We start from the raw sequence: 16,431 nt of genomic DNA, 5'->3' as shown, positions 1-16,431 counted from the left end.
ATATATCAGGGTCTGGGCACTCCACTCCCTCTATATATCAGGGTCCGGGGACTCCCCTCCCTCTATATATCAGGGTCCGGGGACTCCCCTCCCTCTATATATCAGGGTCCGGGGACTCCCCTCCCTCTATATATCAGGGTCCGGGGACTCCCCTCCCTCTATATATCAGGGTCTGGGGACTCCCCTCCCTCTATATATCAGGGTCCGGGGACTTCTGTTTCCCTGTATCTAAAGAAGGGCGCCTGCACATGAAAGCTTCAACCAAGAACAGACTGAGTTGGTCTATTAAGGTGCTGCTGAACCATTTTTAACTTTTTTCCTGTTTAACAATTCACTTGAAAGACAAAGGCGGCGAAATAATTTGACGCAGGCCAGAAAGAGAGTGAGCGGCCTCCCCACCGCTTCTTGGCCACGGTGGGAGAGAACTCTGCCCCTTCCACTCCATTCCTCTCCTGCCAACCTTCTTGGTGGAAGGTGATTTTTATTTTTTCCTGCAGAGCCGTGGAGCTTGGCCACAGTTACTCACCATGCATTGGGAACCTCAAAGCTGGATTACGGCAGTGCGCTCCTTGAGGTGGGCTTGGAGGCTGCAGCTGGAGCAGAACTGCGTGCCTAGGTTGTTTTAGGGGCAAACGATCACCAGCAGATGATCTAAATACTATTATGTATATAGTACATTAACTGTTTTACCCCATTAAATATTATACATACATTATCCAATGTATAAGACATAATACATATATAGAATCATAGAATCATAGAGTTGCAATAGACCACAAGGGCCATCGAGTCCAACCCCCTGCCAAGCAGGAAACACCATCAGAGCACTCCTGACATATGGTTGTCAAGCCTCTGCTTAAAGACCTCCAAAGTAGGAGACTCCACCACACTCCTTGGCAGCAAATTCCACTGTCAAACAGCTCTTACTGTCAGGAAGTTCTTCCTAATGTTTAGGTGGAATCTTCTTTCTTGTAGTTTGGATCCATTGCTCCATGTCCGCTTCTCTGGAGCAGCAGAAAACAACCTTTCTCCCTCCTCTATGTGACATCCTTTTATATATTTGAACATGGCTATCATATCACCCCTTAGCCTCCTCTTCTCCAGGCTAAACATGCCCAGCTCCCTTAGCCGTTCCTCATAAGGCATTGTTTCCAGGCCTTTGACCATTTTGGTTGCCCTCCTCTGGACACGTTCCAGTTTGTCAGTGTCCTTCTTGAATTGTGGTGCCCAGAACTGGACACAGTACTCCAGGTGAGGTCTGACCAGAGCAGAATACAGTGGCACTATTACTTTTTTATGAACACTATTACTGTTTTATGAAGTCGGCTTTCTTAAAGTCAAGAAATTGAGTCCTAGTATGCTTGGCTGCTCCTTTCCGCTGTATAGTAAACTTCAGAAGAGCATGATCACTCGCGCCTAATGATCCTTCCACTTCTACCCCACTAACCAGGTCATCAACATTGGTTAGGACCAGATCTAAAATGGCTGTTCCTCTTGTTGCTTCTCCCACTTTCTGGACAATGAAGTTGTCTGCAAGGCCAGTGAGGAATCTGTTTGACCTTATGCTCTTGGCTGAGTTTGACATCCAACAAATATCCGGGTAATTGAAGTCCCCCATTACTACTATCTCCCTTCCTTTTGCATGCTTGGCCATCTGTTCCAGGAAGGCATCATCTATGTCCTCCGTTTGGCTTGAGGATCTATAGTAAACTCCCACAATGAGGTCACTGTTATTCTTCTCTCCCTTAATTTTGACCCAAATGCTCTCACTTTGGCTTTGAGGTTCTAAATCTTGGATCTCTTCACAGGTATACACATCCCCTGACATATAACGCCACTCCTCCTCCTTTCTTGTCTGGTCTGTTTCTCTGAAATAGATTGTATCCCCCCATTATTACATTCCAATCGTGGGACTTATCCCACCAGGTTTCAGTGATGCCTATTATGTCATATTTAGTTTGCTGTACCAAGAGCTCAAGCTCGTCTGGTTTATTTCCCATGCTTTGCGCATTAGTGTACAGACATTGAAGTCCATTAATCATTCCCCCGTGTCTCTTATTTAAGGATTTTTCCCTCCCACCACTAGGTCTGTGTGCTGTTTGCTCCATTTGGTCTATGACATTTGGATGATCATCTTCATCAATTGATAGACTCCTACCTTCAGGAGCACTGTCTCCCTCCCCCACATTAGTCAGTTTAAAGCCCTCCTGAAGAAGACCCTTGAGGTGGGCTTGGAGGCTGCAGCTGGTGCAGAACTCGTGACTAGGTTGTTTTAGGGTCCAAGTGCCACCAGGATCCAACCCTTTGTCCTCAGGGTTTGCACAGGCTGCCAATCTGCTTCCCGGCCAAATTCAAGGTGTTGGTACTAACCTAAAGAGCCCTGTATAGCTGTTTGAGCTGCTATCTAGTATATCTCCTTAAGACAGGCATGGCCAAACTTGGCCCTCCAGCTGTTTTGGGACTACAACTCCCATCATCCCTGACCACTGGTCCTGTGATGAGAGTTGTAGTCCCCAAACAGCTGGAGTTTGCCTATGCCTGACATAGGCGCTGGAGGTGATGAATCAGTAAGTAATAAGAATAAGAAGCAGCTATGAATGGAAGGCGATTAATCCGGGGGCCCTGTTCTGCAGTGGTTCCACTCCTTCCTCCTTATAGCACTTTTTTACAACAGTGAAATAGAAGAGGGAAATTTGCTCAGAAATCTTTACTCATCAAAATTGTAAGGATCAACAGAGCTTAGAAAATTACTGTATATTTCAACAGCCTTAAGAACTACTTAGCAAGGGAAATCATACCTAAACTGGGAGCTGGGGGCCCTGTAATACAGTGGTTCGGCTGCTTCCTCCTGGGCCGTGTCCAGAAAGTGGGGGGGGGAACCCCTGGGCTCCCACTTGTGGGGTGCCTCTTCCCCCATTCTTTTAAACATCTATATGAAGCTTCTGGGAGAGATCATCAGGGGCTGGGCTGGGGGTTCATCAGTATGCGGATGATACCCAGCTGTACCTCTCTTTTAAATCAGAACCAGTGAAGGCGGTGAGGGGGACAGGGGAGAGGCTGGTGTGGAGGACTCCCTGGTCCTAACAGGGTAACTGTCCCTGAAGGACCAGCTGCGCAGCCTGGGGGTGATCTTGGACCCAAGGAGGCACAGGTCCATTCTGTGTCCAGCGCAGCTCCATCTGGGACGCAGGATGAGACCCTACCTGCCCAGAGTGGCACATGCTCTGGTTATCTCCCGCTTGGACTACTACCATGCACTCTACATGGGTCTGCCTTGGAAGGTGACCCAAAAACTGCAACTAATTCAGAATGCGGCAGCCAGACTGGGGACTGGGACCGCAGAGACCATATAACACCAGTCTTGAAAGACCTGCACTGGCTCCCCGTACGTTTCCGAGCCCAATTCAAAGTGTATTAAGAGGATCCTGGCGAGGCAGGCTGAACCTTTCTGTAAACAAGGATTTCATTCTTCCCAAAAGGAAACCTTCCTCTGCGGGTCAATTTGAAGAGGATGCCAGTGAGGTTGAACCTTTCTGTAAAATAAAGTCTTACTGAGACCATAAAACACCAGTCCTGAGAGACCTGCATAGGCTCCCAGTACATTTCCAAGCACAATTCAAAGTGTTGGTGCTGACCTTGAAAGCCATCAATGGGCTCGGCCCAGTAGACCTGAAGGAGCGGCTAACAGATTGAGGTTGAATACTGGCAAGACAGAAGTACTGTTTTGGGGGGGACAGGGGGCGGGTTGGTTTGGGCGACTCCCTAGTCCTGGATGGGACAACTCTGCCCCTGAAGGGCCAGCTGCGCAGGTCCATTCTGTGTCTAGGGCAGCTCCATCTGGGATGCAGGCGGAGACCGCCCTCCTGCCCGCCGCCTGCCTGGCCAGAATGGTCAGGATCCAACCTCAACCTGTTAGCCACCATCCATCCTCCAACTGTCACAAATGATCCTTTCCATAGAGGCCATAATACGTGGTCCTTAGTCCTCAATCTCATATACATAACTTCAGATCCTATGGGTAACATCATATTATCCTTTTTTCCTTCTACTTTATCAGCAATTTCCCATCTTTGCCTAATCTCTTGTCTTCTCTTCTCTCCTTTTTGGCTTTGTGCCTTCATTTATCCCTGATTTTGCTGCTGTGCCTGGGCCTGTGTATAAGCTACCTCAAAAGGGAGCAGGGCGCATTTAGTTTTGTTTTTTTAATAAAATTTTTAATAAGTTTTAACAATGCACAATATAAAAGGAAAAATACAAAGACAAAGACAAGAAAAATATAAAAACACAACATACATACTACAAAATACAACACTACAAACATTAAACACAAAAAATACAAAAATGCATACATTAAAAAACTAATAGTAAAAGAGAAAAAGCACATATAAGAAAAACACAAAAATCCCCTCTTTCTTGATTTTATATCTTAAATTCACATATTTTCCTGACTTCCTCACATCCCCCGTTCTTGTATCCCTTTTAAAAGTTAGTTCAGCAAATTCATAGCCCTTAGTTTGTCTATTTGTTAGTTTAATCTTAAATTTTATCTTATTGCTAGAACCCCCACTGTTCATTTCAATGTCATCAACATTCACAAATTTTACAATGTTTCTGTAAATAGATTTTAAATTTCCCCCAATCTTCTTCCACTTGCTCTTCTCCCTGGTCACGAATTCTGCCAGTCATCTCCGCCATCTTCATGTAGTCAATTAGTTGCATCTGCCAGTCTTCCACGGTGGGTAGATCTTCTGTCTTCCAATGTTTTGCTATAAGAATTCTTGCTGAAGTTCTATCCTTCTTTAACACCGATTGTTCAACTATGCCCAGGAGAAAAGCCTCTGGTTTCTTCAGGAAGGTATATTTAAATACCCTTTTACTCTCTAGAAAATCTTTATACCTTATCTAGAAATTCAACAGTGATTTCCTGACAATATGGTTTCTAAATGCCTTATGTGCTTTAACCTTCCCATACCAAAGATATGCATGCCACCCAAATACATTATCAAACCCTTCAAGGTCCAACACATCTGTGTTCTCAAGAAGCAGCCATTCCTTCAGCCAGCAAAAAGCTGCTGACTCATAATAAAGTTTTAAGGTCTGGCAGGGCAAACCCCCCTCTGTCTTTAACATCTGTTAGAATTTTAAATTTTATTCTGGGCTTTTTGCCCTGCCAGACAAATCTGGATATGTCTCTTTGCCACTTCTTGAAACAATCCATCTTATCAATGATTTGCAGTGATTGGAATAAAAATAACATCCTCGGCAATACATTCATCTTGATGACAGCAATTCGACCCAGCAAGGAAAGCTTCAAATTTGTCCAAATTTCTAAATCCTTTTTCACCTCTGACCAACATTTCTCATAGTTGTCTTTAAATAAATTCACGTTCTTAGATCTCATATTCACCCCCAAATATTTAACCTTCTTTACTAGTGTTAATTCTGTCTCCTTCTGAAACCTCTCTCTCTCTATCGGTGTCAAATTTTTCTCCAAAACCTTAGTTTTCATTTTGTTCAACTTAAAACCTGCCACTTGACCAAAATCCTGGATTACTTCTAAAGCCCTCTTCTAAAGCCCCTTGGAGCAGGGCGCATTTAGGATACCAGCTGTAATGATAATTTGCAGCACCTAAAATTTGCAGACGCCTCTGATATTGAGAAGCAATAGTTAGTTTATATAGTTTATACTGTTAGCCCATGGGTAGGTAGCCTAAGGCCTGGGGGCCGGATGCAGCCCCATCGCCTTCTCAATTCAGCCTGCGGATGGTCCGGGAATCAGTGTGTTTTTACTTGAGTAGAATGTGTGCTTTGATTTAAAATGCATCTCTGGGTTATTTGTGGGACATAGAAATGCGTTCATTCCCCCCCCCCCCAAATCTAGTTCGCCCCCCCACAAGGTCTGAGGAACAGGGGCCTGCTCATGGCTGAAAAAGTTTGCTGACCCCTGAGTTAGTTTATACAGTTAGTTTATACAGGTTACATTTGTTGGAAGCAGGACTCTCAGAAAGAGTCCCATCCTGTGAATAAAACAGTATTTAAACAGCATTCAACATGCTTCACATCAGGCTTCCTCAGCCTCAGCCCTCCAGATTTTTATGGCCTACAACTCCCAAGATCCCACTAGCAGGACCAGTGGTCAGGGATGATGGGAATTGTAGTCTCAAAACATCTGGAGGGCTGAGGTTGAGGAAGTCTGCTCTACATAAGAAATCAAACAACAAACGTTTAATTTCACAATATAACACAACCACTTCCAGATACTCACAGAGGACTCACAGAAGCTCAGAAGTGAAGTTGCCTGATGATGCTCAGCCTGAACCATAATAATAATAATAATAATAATAATAATAATAATAATAATAATAATTTATCATTTCTGCCCCGCCCATCTGGCTGGCTCTCCCCAGCCGCTCTGAGCTGCTTCCAACAAAAGATTAAAAAGACAGCCGTTTAAAATTTCCTGAAATTATGCACACCCCCCCCCCCGAGAGGGCTCAGATTCCTACAGGGGCTACTCAGCATTTTGGACGTTTTCAGAGACTGAAGTAGCTGGGCAGGTATTTATATCCTGTTGACGGTGCCCTATTCTTCTCCCCTGAGATCACCTAAAATGGTAAATGTTTTCCATGGGATGAGGGCCACCAGTCCTGGGCAAAGGGGTGTGGACATCTCTTGGTGCCCCCCCCCCCCATATTAATAGCCTCCCTGAACTCTCAAACTGGGAGAGCTCTTACCAGCCGAGCTCCTAAAGTAGGGCTAGTTGGGAATTGGTCTTCACTGAAGGATGGCTTATCACAGGCACGCAGGTAACCCTCCTCTGCGCCCTAAATATATATATGGCATTTCATTGTCTTTTGTGCTTCAGGCAAGAGATCTGGCTGGCTGGCTGGCTTGCTCTTTCAACAGGATTTCGCTGTGCTGGAAATTCTTCCTTTGAGCCTCACGATGGGGTGTGTGTGTGCTTTCTAACAAATAAGGAGACCCTCTGTGCGATGATATTCCTTCCAGGGTGGGCAGTAGGGTGGTTCATAAATTATTATTTTTTGAAAATGCCTTCTCCAAAGGTATTATCTTAACCACTAGGGATCTCTGAAATTTCGTGCATATCAGTTAATATCTTGACCCTCCTCCATGAAAATAGCTGTTTACTTGCCCATTTTCCTATATTGTGAAGGCTGAAATGTCAATTCAGTGGAGCAGGGTCAAGATATTAACTGATATGCTTGAAATTTCAGAAATAGCTATATAATCCCTAGTGTAGTAAGATAAAACCTTTGGAGAAGGCATTTTTTTAAAAAAAAGTTTTTATGAACCGCCCTGGTGGTTAGAGGTTCTGCTAACTGCTGCAAGAAGGATCCTTGTACAAATATTTCCTTTGCTTTACTTTCATGCTGTGGGTGTCTGTTAGTGTTTCTGTCCTGTTTTTCCCTGAAACTTTCCAAACCCTTCAGTACTGCAAGAGCCTGGTAGAGATGCTCGTGGGGAGGGGTCTTCTTCTCCTTCATCTTTGGCGATCCCTCGTAGCTGAGTCAGATCTTCCATAAGCAAGGTTTTAACAATGAGTCCATAAGTGACTGTGGAGGTCAATTCTGGATCCACAGTGGGGACATTGGTTTCTGAGTGGGAGTTGATCACAAGCGTTTCTTCCTCTTCACACGTTTCTCCCTTGCATCCTGAGTTTGAGTGTCTTCCAAGCCCAGGACACCTTTGGTCAAGGCTGTTCTCCAACTGGAGCGCTCGCAGCCCAGTGCTTCCCAGTTGTCAGTGTTTATACTACATTTTTAAAAAATTGCCTTGAGATCTTTCAACCTCTTTTGTGGACCACTGGCGTTACGCTTTCCATTTTTAAGTTCGGAAGAGAGTCATTGCTTTGGAAGGAGATACACAACATGACTGGTCCAAAGTTGATGTTGAAGGATCATTGCTTCAACACTGGTGATCTTTACTTCTTCCAGTACGCTGGCATTAGTTCGCCTGTCTTCCCAAGTGATATGTAAAAATTTCTGGAGACCCTGTTGACGGAATCTTTTGAGAAGCTGGAGATGGTGTGGATAAGCAAGTCTAAGAGCTGGTAAAGGGCAATTAAGCAGAATATCACTAACTTCATTTTAATATTCTGTTGGAAGCCGCCCAGAGTGGCTGGGGAAACCCAGCCAGATGGGTGGGGTATAAATAATAAATTTTTATTTTTATTTTTATTTTTATAATATAGCTCATGGATTGGACCCTAAACAACTGCCAGATCCTTTTAGCAGGAGACAGGACACAGATAAGCTTCAGGGACAGCATTGTCCCTGCTTAGACTCTCCATTAAACTCCTTGGCTGCCATTCTTTTAAATTTTGTTGTTGTTTAGTCGTGTCCGCCTCTTCGTGACCCCACAGACCAGAGTATGCCTCCCGCAGTTTGGTCAAACTCATGCTGGTAGCTTCGAGAACACTGTCCAACCATCTCGTCCTCTGTCGTCCCCTTCTCCTTGTGCCCTCCATCTTTCCCAACATCAGGGGCTTTCCAGGGAGTCTTCTATTCTCATGAGGTGGTCAAAGTCTTGGAGCCTCAGCTTCAGGATCTGTCCTTCCAGTGAGCACTCAGGGCTGATTTCCTTCAGAATGGATAGGCTTGATCTTCTTGCAGTCCATGGGACTTTCAAGAGTCTCCTCCAGCACCAGAATTCAAAGGCATCAATTCTTCGGCGATCAGCCTTCTTTATGGTCCAGCTCTCACTTCCATACATCAGTACTGGGAAAACCAGAGCTTTAACTATATGGACCTTTGTCGGCAAGGTGATGTCTCTGCTTTTTAAGATGCTGTCTAGGTTTGTCATCACTTTTCTCCCAAGAAGCAGGCGTGTTTTAATTTCGTGGCTGCTGTCACCATCTGCAGTGATCATTTATAACATTTAGGTGTAGACAAATTAGACTATTTGCTTTACTAAAACCTGAAGAGTGAAGTTTTGGATAGACCATTTGAGTCCAGGCGCTCTTGGGACAATCTTGCAGCACTAGGGATGTTAGACTGGGGGGATTTGAGTATAGGTGAAGCCAGAAGTTAAATGTCCTGTGCCAGATTCGTAATTCTACTGAAGGGAGATTGGCCTCTAGGCGCAATGATGCCTTTGGGACACAAGGTGGTACAGAAAAAAGTTGCCCTAGAAACTTTGCATGCAGGAAAGCTCTAAGCTAGACCCCTGGGACCACCACTTTAAAACACCTGAGGCCGCAGGTGAATCGAAACCCCCCAAGACCTGCTGCCTTTCTGAGTATGGCGCTTGGTGGACAAATATCCTGACCTGGAACCAAGCGGCTTCCTAGGGTGATGTTATTGGGTCCATATTACAGATCAGGTAGATTGAGGCAGAGGGTGAGAGAAAGGGTGTTAACTTCTCTTACGGAAATGACAGGTGCCCCCCACATCTTTAAAGTTGTTAAATGTTACAAATTTTATGCCTGAATGTATCATTTTGACTTGACAGCTCAGGGAAGATGCCCAGCTTTAAAAAATCATGTAACATCAACCCCTTTGCCAGTTTCCTCCATTTCAACGCTATTTTGCCCTTGGAAAAAGGACTCTTTTCCCTGCCACCTCCCCTACCCCAGGAGGTTCCTAGAGGTGACAATTGCTGAGCTGATTGTTGGCCAAGGGAAGCCAAATCTCATCACCAAACTTGTCTCAGGCTGCAGACATGCAAAGGAAGTTTTATTGTACTTTTGGGTGGTGGGACTTCAGAGGTGTTTGCCTGTGCTAATCTTATACTTGGGTGTTGCCTTGACATATCTGTCTATGCTAATCTTGTGTAATCTTGACGGTTTTAATGGTGTAGCAATGAAGTATCGATGATGCTGTGTGAACTGTTTAAAAAGTCAATGTTGCCCCAATGCTCAGGGTTCTTACTGCCATTTGAACCTGTTGCACAACAATAAGGGATCAAAGTCTACTGACTGCTGTTTTGCTCCAAATTACTTGCCTGGAATTTCCTTCTTTTACTGACCGCGTGGACCCTCAGGGGACTTGCTCCCCAACAAGCTGGGCTGTTGAGTAGAGTCTCATCCCAGAATTTTCTTTAACACTTGCTTGGCAGAGCTTGCAGCTTAGCCCCTTGTCTCTGTCTTCCATAAGCACTTTGGTGCTCATTCGCCCTAGCTGTGCTCCTGCACTGTAGGACTGGCATTTGCTGTTCATGCTTCAATCCCACTTTGCCTGCTGACGGACAGATGGAGGCTGCAGAAATTGTTTCGCGTCTATCCAGAGACATTAGCGAATCCCCCCAAAAAAGCTCTTTGCTTATCAGTTTCCACTCCCTCCTGTTTGTTGAATGTGCTCCACAAACTGTTGCCACGACACAAAATACTTGGTATAGAGCTGGACCAAATCCAGGTAATTGAGTGAAAGGGCAAGCGATTCATGAAACAATGGGGTCATGGGCCTATATTTAGACTGGAGGGCGGGCGGGTGGGGTATGTGCCAGAGACAACATTGCAGAAACAAGTTAGCCATGAACACATTGGTTTTCCTTGGCTGCCCTTAGGAGGAGGTGCTCTGTGCGGCCCCACTGCTTCCTTACTGCTCTTGTTCTGAGCTTGTGCACCTGAACCTGTAGCTGAGAGCTTCAGACAAGAATGCATCAGATCTGGGTCTCTGTCCCAGATCTAACGCTGTTTGAAATAAATAAATAAAAATAAAAAATTGCCCAGTAGCACCTTAGAGACCAACTCAGTTTGTTCTTGGTCGAAGCTTTTGTGTGCAGGCGCCCTTCTTTAGATACAGTCCCCAGACCTGATATATTGTGGGAAGGTGGGGTGGGGTATTTCTCAGAACGGTAGTAGGAGATGGGTGATTTTATGGTTCCCAAAAGGAAGCCTTCCTCTGCTTGTCCATATTGAGAGGATGCCAGCAAAGCTGAACCTTTTCCTAAAAAAGGATTACAGACCTGTGCCTCCATGATTGACATCTTCTTAATACTTGTAGTCAATAATAATAACAAAACTTGGCTGTTGTGTGCAGGCAGACTTCTTCAGATACACTGAAGCGGAAGTCATGATTGACATCTTCTTAATACTTCTTAATACTTAATACTTCTTAATACTCCATGATTGACATCTTCTTAATACTTGTAGTCAATAATAATAACAACACTTGGCTGTTGTGTGCAGGCAGACTTCTTCAGATACACTGAAGCGGAAGTCCCCAGACCCTGATATATAGAGGGAGGGGAGTGCCCAGACCCTGATATATAGAGGGAGGGGAGTCCACAGACCCTGATATATAGAGGGAGGGGAGTCCCCAGACCCTGATATATAGAAGGAGGGGAGTCCCCAGACCCTGATATATAGAGGGAGGGGAGTCCCCAGACCCTGATATATAGAGGGAGGGGAGTGCCCAGACCCTGATATATAGAGGGAGGGGAGTCCCCAGCCCCTGATATATAGAGGGAGGGGAGTGCCCAGATCCTGATATATAGAAGGAGGGGGGTGCCCAGACCCTGATATATAGAGGGAGGGGAGTCCCCAGACCCTGATATATACAGGGAGGGGAGTCCCTAGACCCTGATATATAGAGGGAGGGGAGTCCCCAGACCCTGATATATAGAGGGAGGGGAGTCCCCAGACCCTGATATATAGAGGGAGGGGAGTCCCCAGACCCTGATATATAGAGGGAGAGGAGTCCCCAGCCCCTGATATATAGAGGGAGGGGAGTGCCCAGACCCTGATATATAGAGGGAGGGGAGTCCCCAGACCCTGATATATAGAGGGAGGGGAGTCCCCAGACCCTGATATATAGAGGGAGGGGAGTCCCCGGACCCTGATATATAGAGGGAGGGGAGTGCCCAGACCCTGATATATAGAGGGAGGGGAGTCCCCAGACCCTGATATATAGAGCGAGGGGAGTCCCTAGACCCTGATATATAGAGGGAGGGGAGTCCCCAGACCCTGATATATAGAGGGAGGGGAGTCCCCAGACCCTGATATATAGAGGGAGGCGAGTCCCCAGACCCTGATATATAGAGGGAGGGGAGTCCCCAGACCCTGATATATAGAGGGAGGGGAGTCCCCAGACCCTGATATATAGAGGGAGGGGAGTCCCCACACCCTGATATATAGAGGGAGGGGAGTCCCCAGACCAGGGACGGGGACTTACAAAAAATATTGGGGGGGGGGCGGGAAAGCTCATGAATAATAAATAAGCTCATGAATATGCAAATAAAGTGGCGCCGCCTCCTCGTGAGCGAATAGGGGAGAGCATGCTGCTCCTATTAATCAGCTCCGAAGGTGGAGCTTTTGCTCGGGAGAGAGGGCAGGAGGCATGCAGCCCGACCCTGTGAATTTTGGGCTGGCGGAGGGCGGCGGTGGCGCTCTGCTGGAGGGGCGCCGGAGATTATTGGGGGGGCGGAGCCCCCCCAAACGAATTTTTGAGGGGGCTCGGGCCCCCTCAAGCCCCATGGAGTCGGCGCCTATGCCCCAGACCCTGATATATACAGGGAGGGGAGTCCCTAGACCCTGATATATAGAGGGAGGGGAGTCCCCAGACCCTGATATATAGAGGGAGGGGAGTCCCCGGACCCTGATATATAGAGGGAGGGGAGTGCCCAGACCCTGATATATAGAGGGAGGGGAGTCCCCAGACCCTGATATATACAGGGAGGGGAGTCCCTAGACCATGATATATAGAGGGAGGGGAGTCCCCAGACCCTGATATATAGAGGGAGGGGAGTCCCCAGACCCTGATATATAGAGGGAGGCGAGTCCCCAGACCCTGATATATACAGGGAGGGTAGTCCCCAGACCCTGATATATAGAGGGAGGGGAGTCCCCAGACCCTGATATATAGAGGGAGAGGAGTCCCCAGACCCTGATATATTGAGGGAGGGGAGTGCCCAGACCCTGATAAACAGAGGGAGGGGAGTGCCCAGACCCTGATATATAGAGGGAAGGGAGTCCCCAGACCCTGATATATAGAGGGAGGGGAGTCCCCAGACCCTGATATATAGAGGGAGGGGAGTCCCCAGACCCTGATATATAGAGGGAGGGGAGTCCCCAGACCCTGATATATACAGGGAGGGGAGTCCCTAGACCCTGATATATAGAGGGAGGGGAGTCCCCAGACCCTGAAATATAGAGGGAGGGGAGTCCCCAGACCCTGATATATAGAGGGAGGGGAGTCCCCAGACCCTGATATATAGAGGGAGTGCCCAGATCCTGATATATAGAGGGAGGGGAGTCCCCAGACCCTGATATATATAGAGTGAGGGGAGTCCCCAGACCCTGCTATATAGAGGGAGGGGAGTCCCCAGACCCTGATAAATAGAGGGAGGGGAGTGCCCAGACCCTGATATATAGAGGGAGGGGAGTGCCCAGACCCTGATATATAGAATCATAGAATCATAGAATCATAGAATCATAGAATCATAGAATCATAGAGTTGGAAAAGACCACAAGGGCCATCGAGTCCAACCCCCTGCCAAGCAGGAAACACCATCAGAGCACTCCTGACATATGGTTGTCAAGCCTCTGCTTAAAGACCTCCAAAGTAGGAGACTCCACCACACTCCTTGGCAGCAAATTCCACTGTCGAACAGCTCTTACTGTCAGGAAGTTCTTCCTAATGTTTAGGTGGAATCTTCTTTCTTGTAGTTTGGCTCCATTGCTCCGTGTCCGCTTCTCTGGAGCAGCAGAAAACAACCTTTCTCCCTCCTCTATGTGACATCCTTTTATATATTTGAACATGGCTATCATATCACCCCTTAACCTCCTCTTCTCCAGGCTAAACATGCCCAGCTCCCTTAGCCGTTCCTCATAAGGCAGCGTTTCCAGGCCTTTGAGCATTTTGGTTGCCCTCCTCTGGACACATTCCAGTTTGTCAGTGTCCTTCTTGAACTGTGGTGCCCAGAACTGGACACAGTACTCCAGGTGAGGTCTGACCAGAGCAGAATACAGTGGCACTATTACTTCCCTTGATCTAGATGCTATACTCCTATTGATGCGGCCCATAATTGCATTGGCCTTTTTAGCTGCCGCATCACACTGTTGGCTCATGTCAAGTTTGTGGTCAACCAAGACTCCTAGATCCTTTTCACATGTACTGCTCTCAAGCCAGGTGTCCCCCATCTTGTATTTGTGCCTCTCATTTTTTTTGCCCAAGTGCAATACTTTACATTTCTCCCTGTTAAAATTCATCTTGTTTGTTTTTGCCCAGTTCTCTAATCTGTCAAGGTCGTTTTGAAGTGTGATCCTGTCCTCTGGATCCTGTCCTAGAGGGAGGCGAGTGCCCAGACCCTGATATACAGAGGGAGGGGAGTGCCCAGACCCTGATATACAGAGGGAGGGGAGTGCCCAGACCCTGATATATAGAGGGAGGGGAGACCCCAGACCCTGATATATAGAGGGAGGGGAGTGCTCAGACCCTGATATATAGAGGGAGGGGAGTCCCCAGACCCTGATATATAGAGGGAGGGTGGGGCGGGGGTTTTCTCTGAAGAGTAGTAGGACTCAATGGGTATGGTTAACCTGTTGGCGACTGTGAACAACTGCAATTAGTCCTGCAGAAAAAATCAGGGGTGCCAAAAATAGCCAGGTCTCTCCATAGTTTTCAGCTGGGCGATAAGTTGCAATTCAGCCACTTCTCTTACAAGTCTCTTTCTGAAATTCTTTTGTAATAATACAGCTGCTTGGAGATCCTGTATTGAACGTCCCAGAAAATGGAAGCGTTCTCCTCTTGGCTTCTCTGCCTTGCAATTCCCGATGTCGGAGTGATGCCCATTTATCCTCTGGCATAGGGTTTGGCCTGTTGGTCCAATAGAGAGCACTGCTGGCATTTGATGGCATTTGATGGCATACACAATGTCCAAAATGAGCCATTCAATAGGCCTGAGATGGGATGTTTGGCATTGTTGGGTCCAGCGAAGGTGTCGTCTGGGTGTGAGTGGCAGCAAAGTTGGCACCTGGGTTTATTGCAGGCTCTGGTACCTGTGTCCCTGTTAAGGTATGATTGTGGGTGAGGAGTTTTTGTCGCCGTCTAGAAAGGTTGCAAATCTCTGATGAGGCGTTGAACTGTTTTAACTTGGGAGCTGTATGTGATCACTAGTGGCATTCTGTTATTTTCTCTTTGGGGTCTGTCTCTCAGCAAGCGCTCTCTGGCAATCTGTCTCACTTTGTCGATCTGTTGTTGAACTTTGAATTCCAAAACACCTGAATCTAGGATCTAAGGCTGTTTGAAAGAAGACCAACATCCAAAGCAATTTTGGCCAAGAATGTGAACTGCTGGGGAAACCCTGGGAGTTTGTCTGTCTCTTGATGGATGAGGTGGCAGCTGGCCGGATGAATGGGAGGCATAGCTGGAAGTTTTGGCAAGTCGGAGGGGAGACAGCGTCCCAGCCATTGAAGCAATGTGTTCCTTTGTGGATTAGGAGCAGCTGGGTCACGTCATGTTATTTAAAAAATGCCATTGCTCCTTTTCCCCTTATGGGGTACCCAAAAGCCCGTCTAGAGTCCTTAAGTGGGTTCCCTATCAGTAGGAGAAAAATTGTTGTTGTTGAGTCGTTTAGTCATGTCCGCCTCTTCGTGACCCCACAGACCAGAGCATGCCAGGAACTCCTGTCTTCTACTGCCTCCTGCAGTTTGGTCAAACTCATGTTGGTAGCTTCGAGAACACTATTTTTTAAAAATAAATATATTTATTAACTTTTCAAAGATTATACAAAAAAGACAAAAAACAAAAATACAAAAATTAACAACACGTATAATTTCATTCACTTATTTTCTTTTAACTTATTTCTCGGACCTCCTCATACCTCCCCTTTTTGTATTCCAATTCAAATTATTCATTCAGCAAATCCTCACCCTTAATTTTCACTTAATTTTACACCTTTCTTTCTCCCCCCCCCCAATTATCTTAATCATTACAGCTGATAACCACTTAGATTCTATCCAACATCAATCTAACATTCACTAATTTTGTAATACTTCCCGAGATAGTCCTTAAATTTCTTCCAATCTTCTTCCGCCATCTCTCTTCCCTGGTCTCGGATTCTGCCGATCATTTCTGCCAGTCCCATGTAGTCTATCACCTTCATCTGCCATTCTTCCAAGGTGGGTAGATCTTGTGTCTTCCAATACTTTGCAATAAGTATTCTTGCTGCCGTTGTTGCATACATAAAAAATGTTCTGTCTTTCTTTGGCACCAATTGGCCGACCATGCCCAAGAGAAAGGCCTCTGGTTTCTTCAGGAAGGTATATTTAAATACCTTTTTCAGTTCATTATATATCATTTCCCAGAAAGCCTTAATCTTTGGGCACGTCCACCAAAGTTGAAAGAATGTACCTTCAGTTTCTTTACATTTCCAACATTTATTATCGGGCAAATGATAAATTTTTGCAAGCTTGACTGGGGTCATGTACCACCTATAAATCATTTTCATAATATTCTCCCTTAAGGCATT

The 16,431-nt window shown here is 46.2% G+C and overlaps 1 protein-coding gene across 4 annotated transcripts in view; it reads left to right on the top strand.

The window, feature by feature from the left end:
• Positions 1 to 16,431, top strand: part of FHL1 (four and a half LIM domains 1) — a 78,345-nt gene that overhangs the window by 25,267 nt on the left and 36,647 nt on the right. The window contains exon 1 of one of the 4 annotated variants that reach the window (XM_083486542.1): positions 6,646 to 6,806. The exons of the other annotated variants lie outside the window; for them this stretch is intronic. Within the exon in view, the coding sequence (XP_083342668.1) occupies positions 6,785 to 6,806 (22 nt within the window). The 5' untranslated portion in view covers positions 6,646 to 6,784. Of the gene's footprint in view, positions 1 to 6,645; positions 6,807 to 16,431 lie in introns of those variants that run through there. 4 annotated transcript variants of the gene reach the window in all.

The sequence above is a fragment of the Podarcis liolepis genome (assembly GCF_965112155.1).
Source record: "Podarcis liolepis genome assembly, chromosome: Z".
NCBI lineage: Eukaryota > Metazoa > Chordata > Lepidosauria > Squamata > Lacertidae > Podarcis > Podarcis liolepis.
The sequence above is the reverse complement of the archived record's forward strand: the minus strand, read 5'-3'. Positions and strand labels throughout refer to the sequence as shown.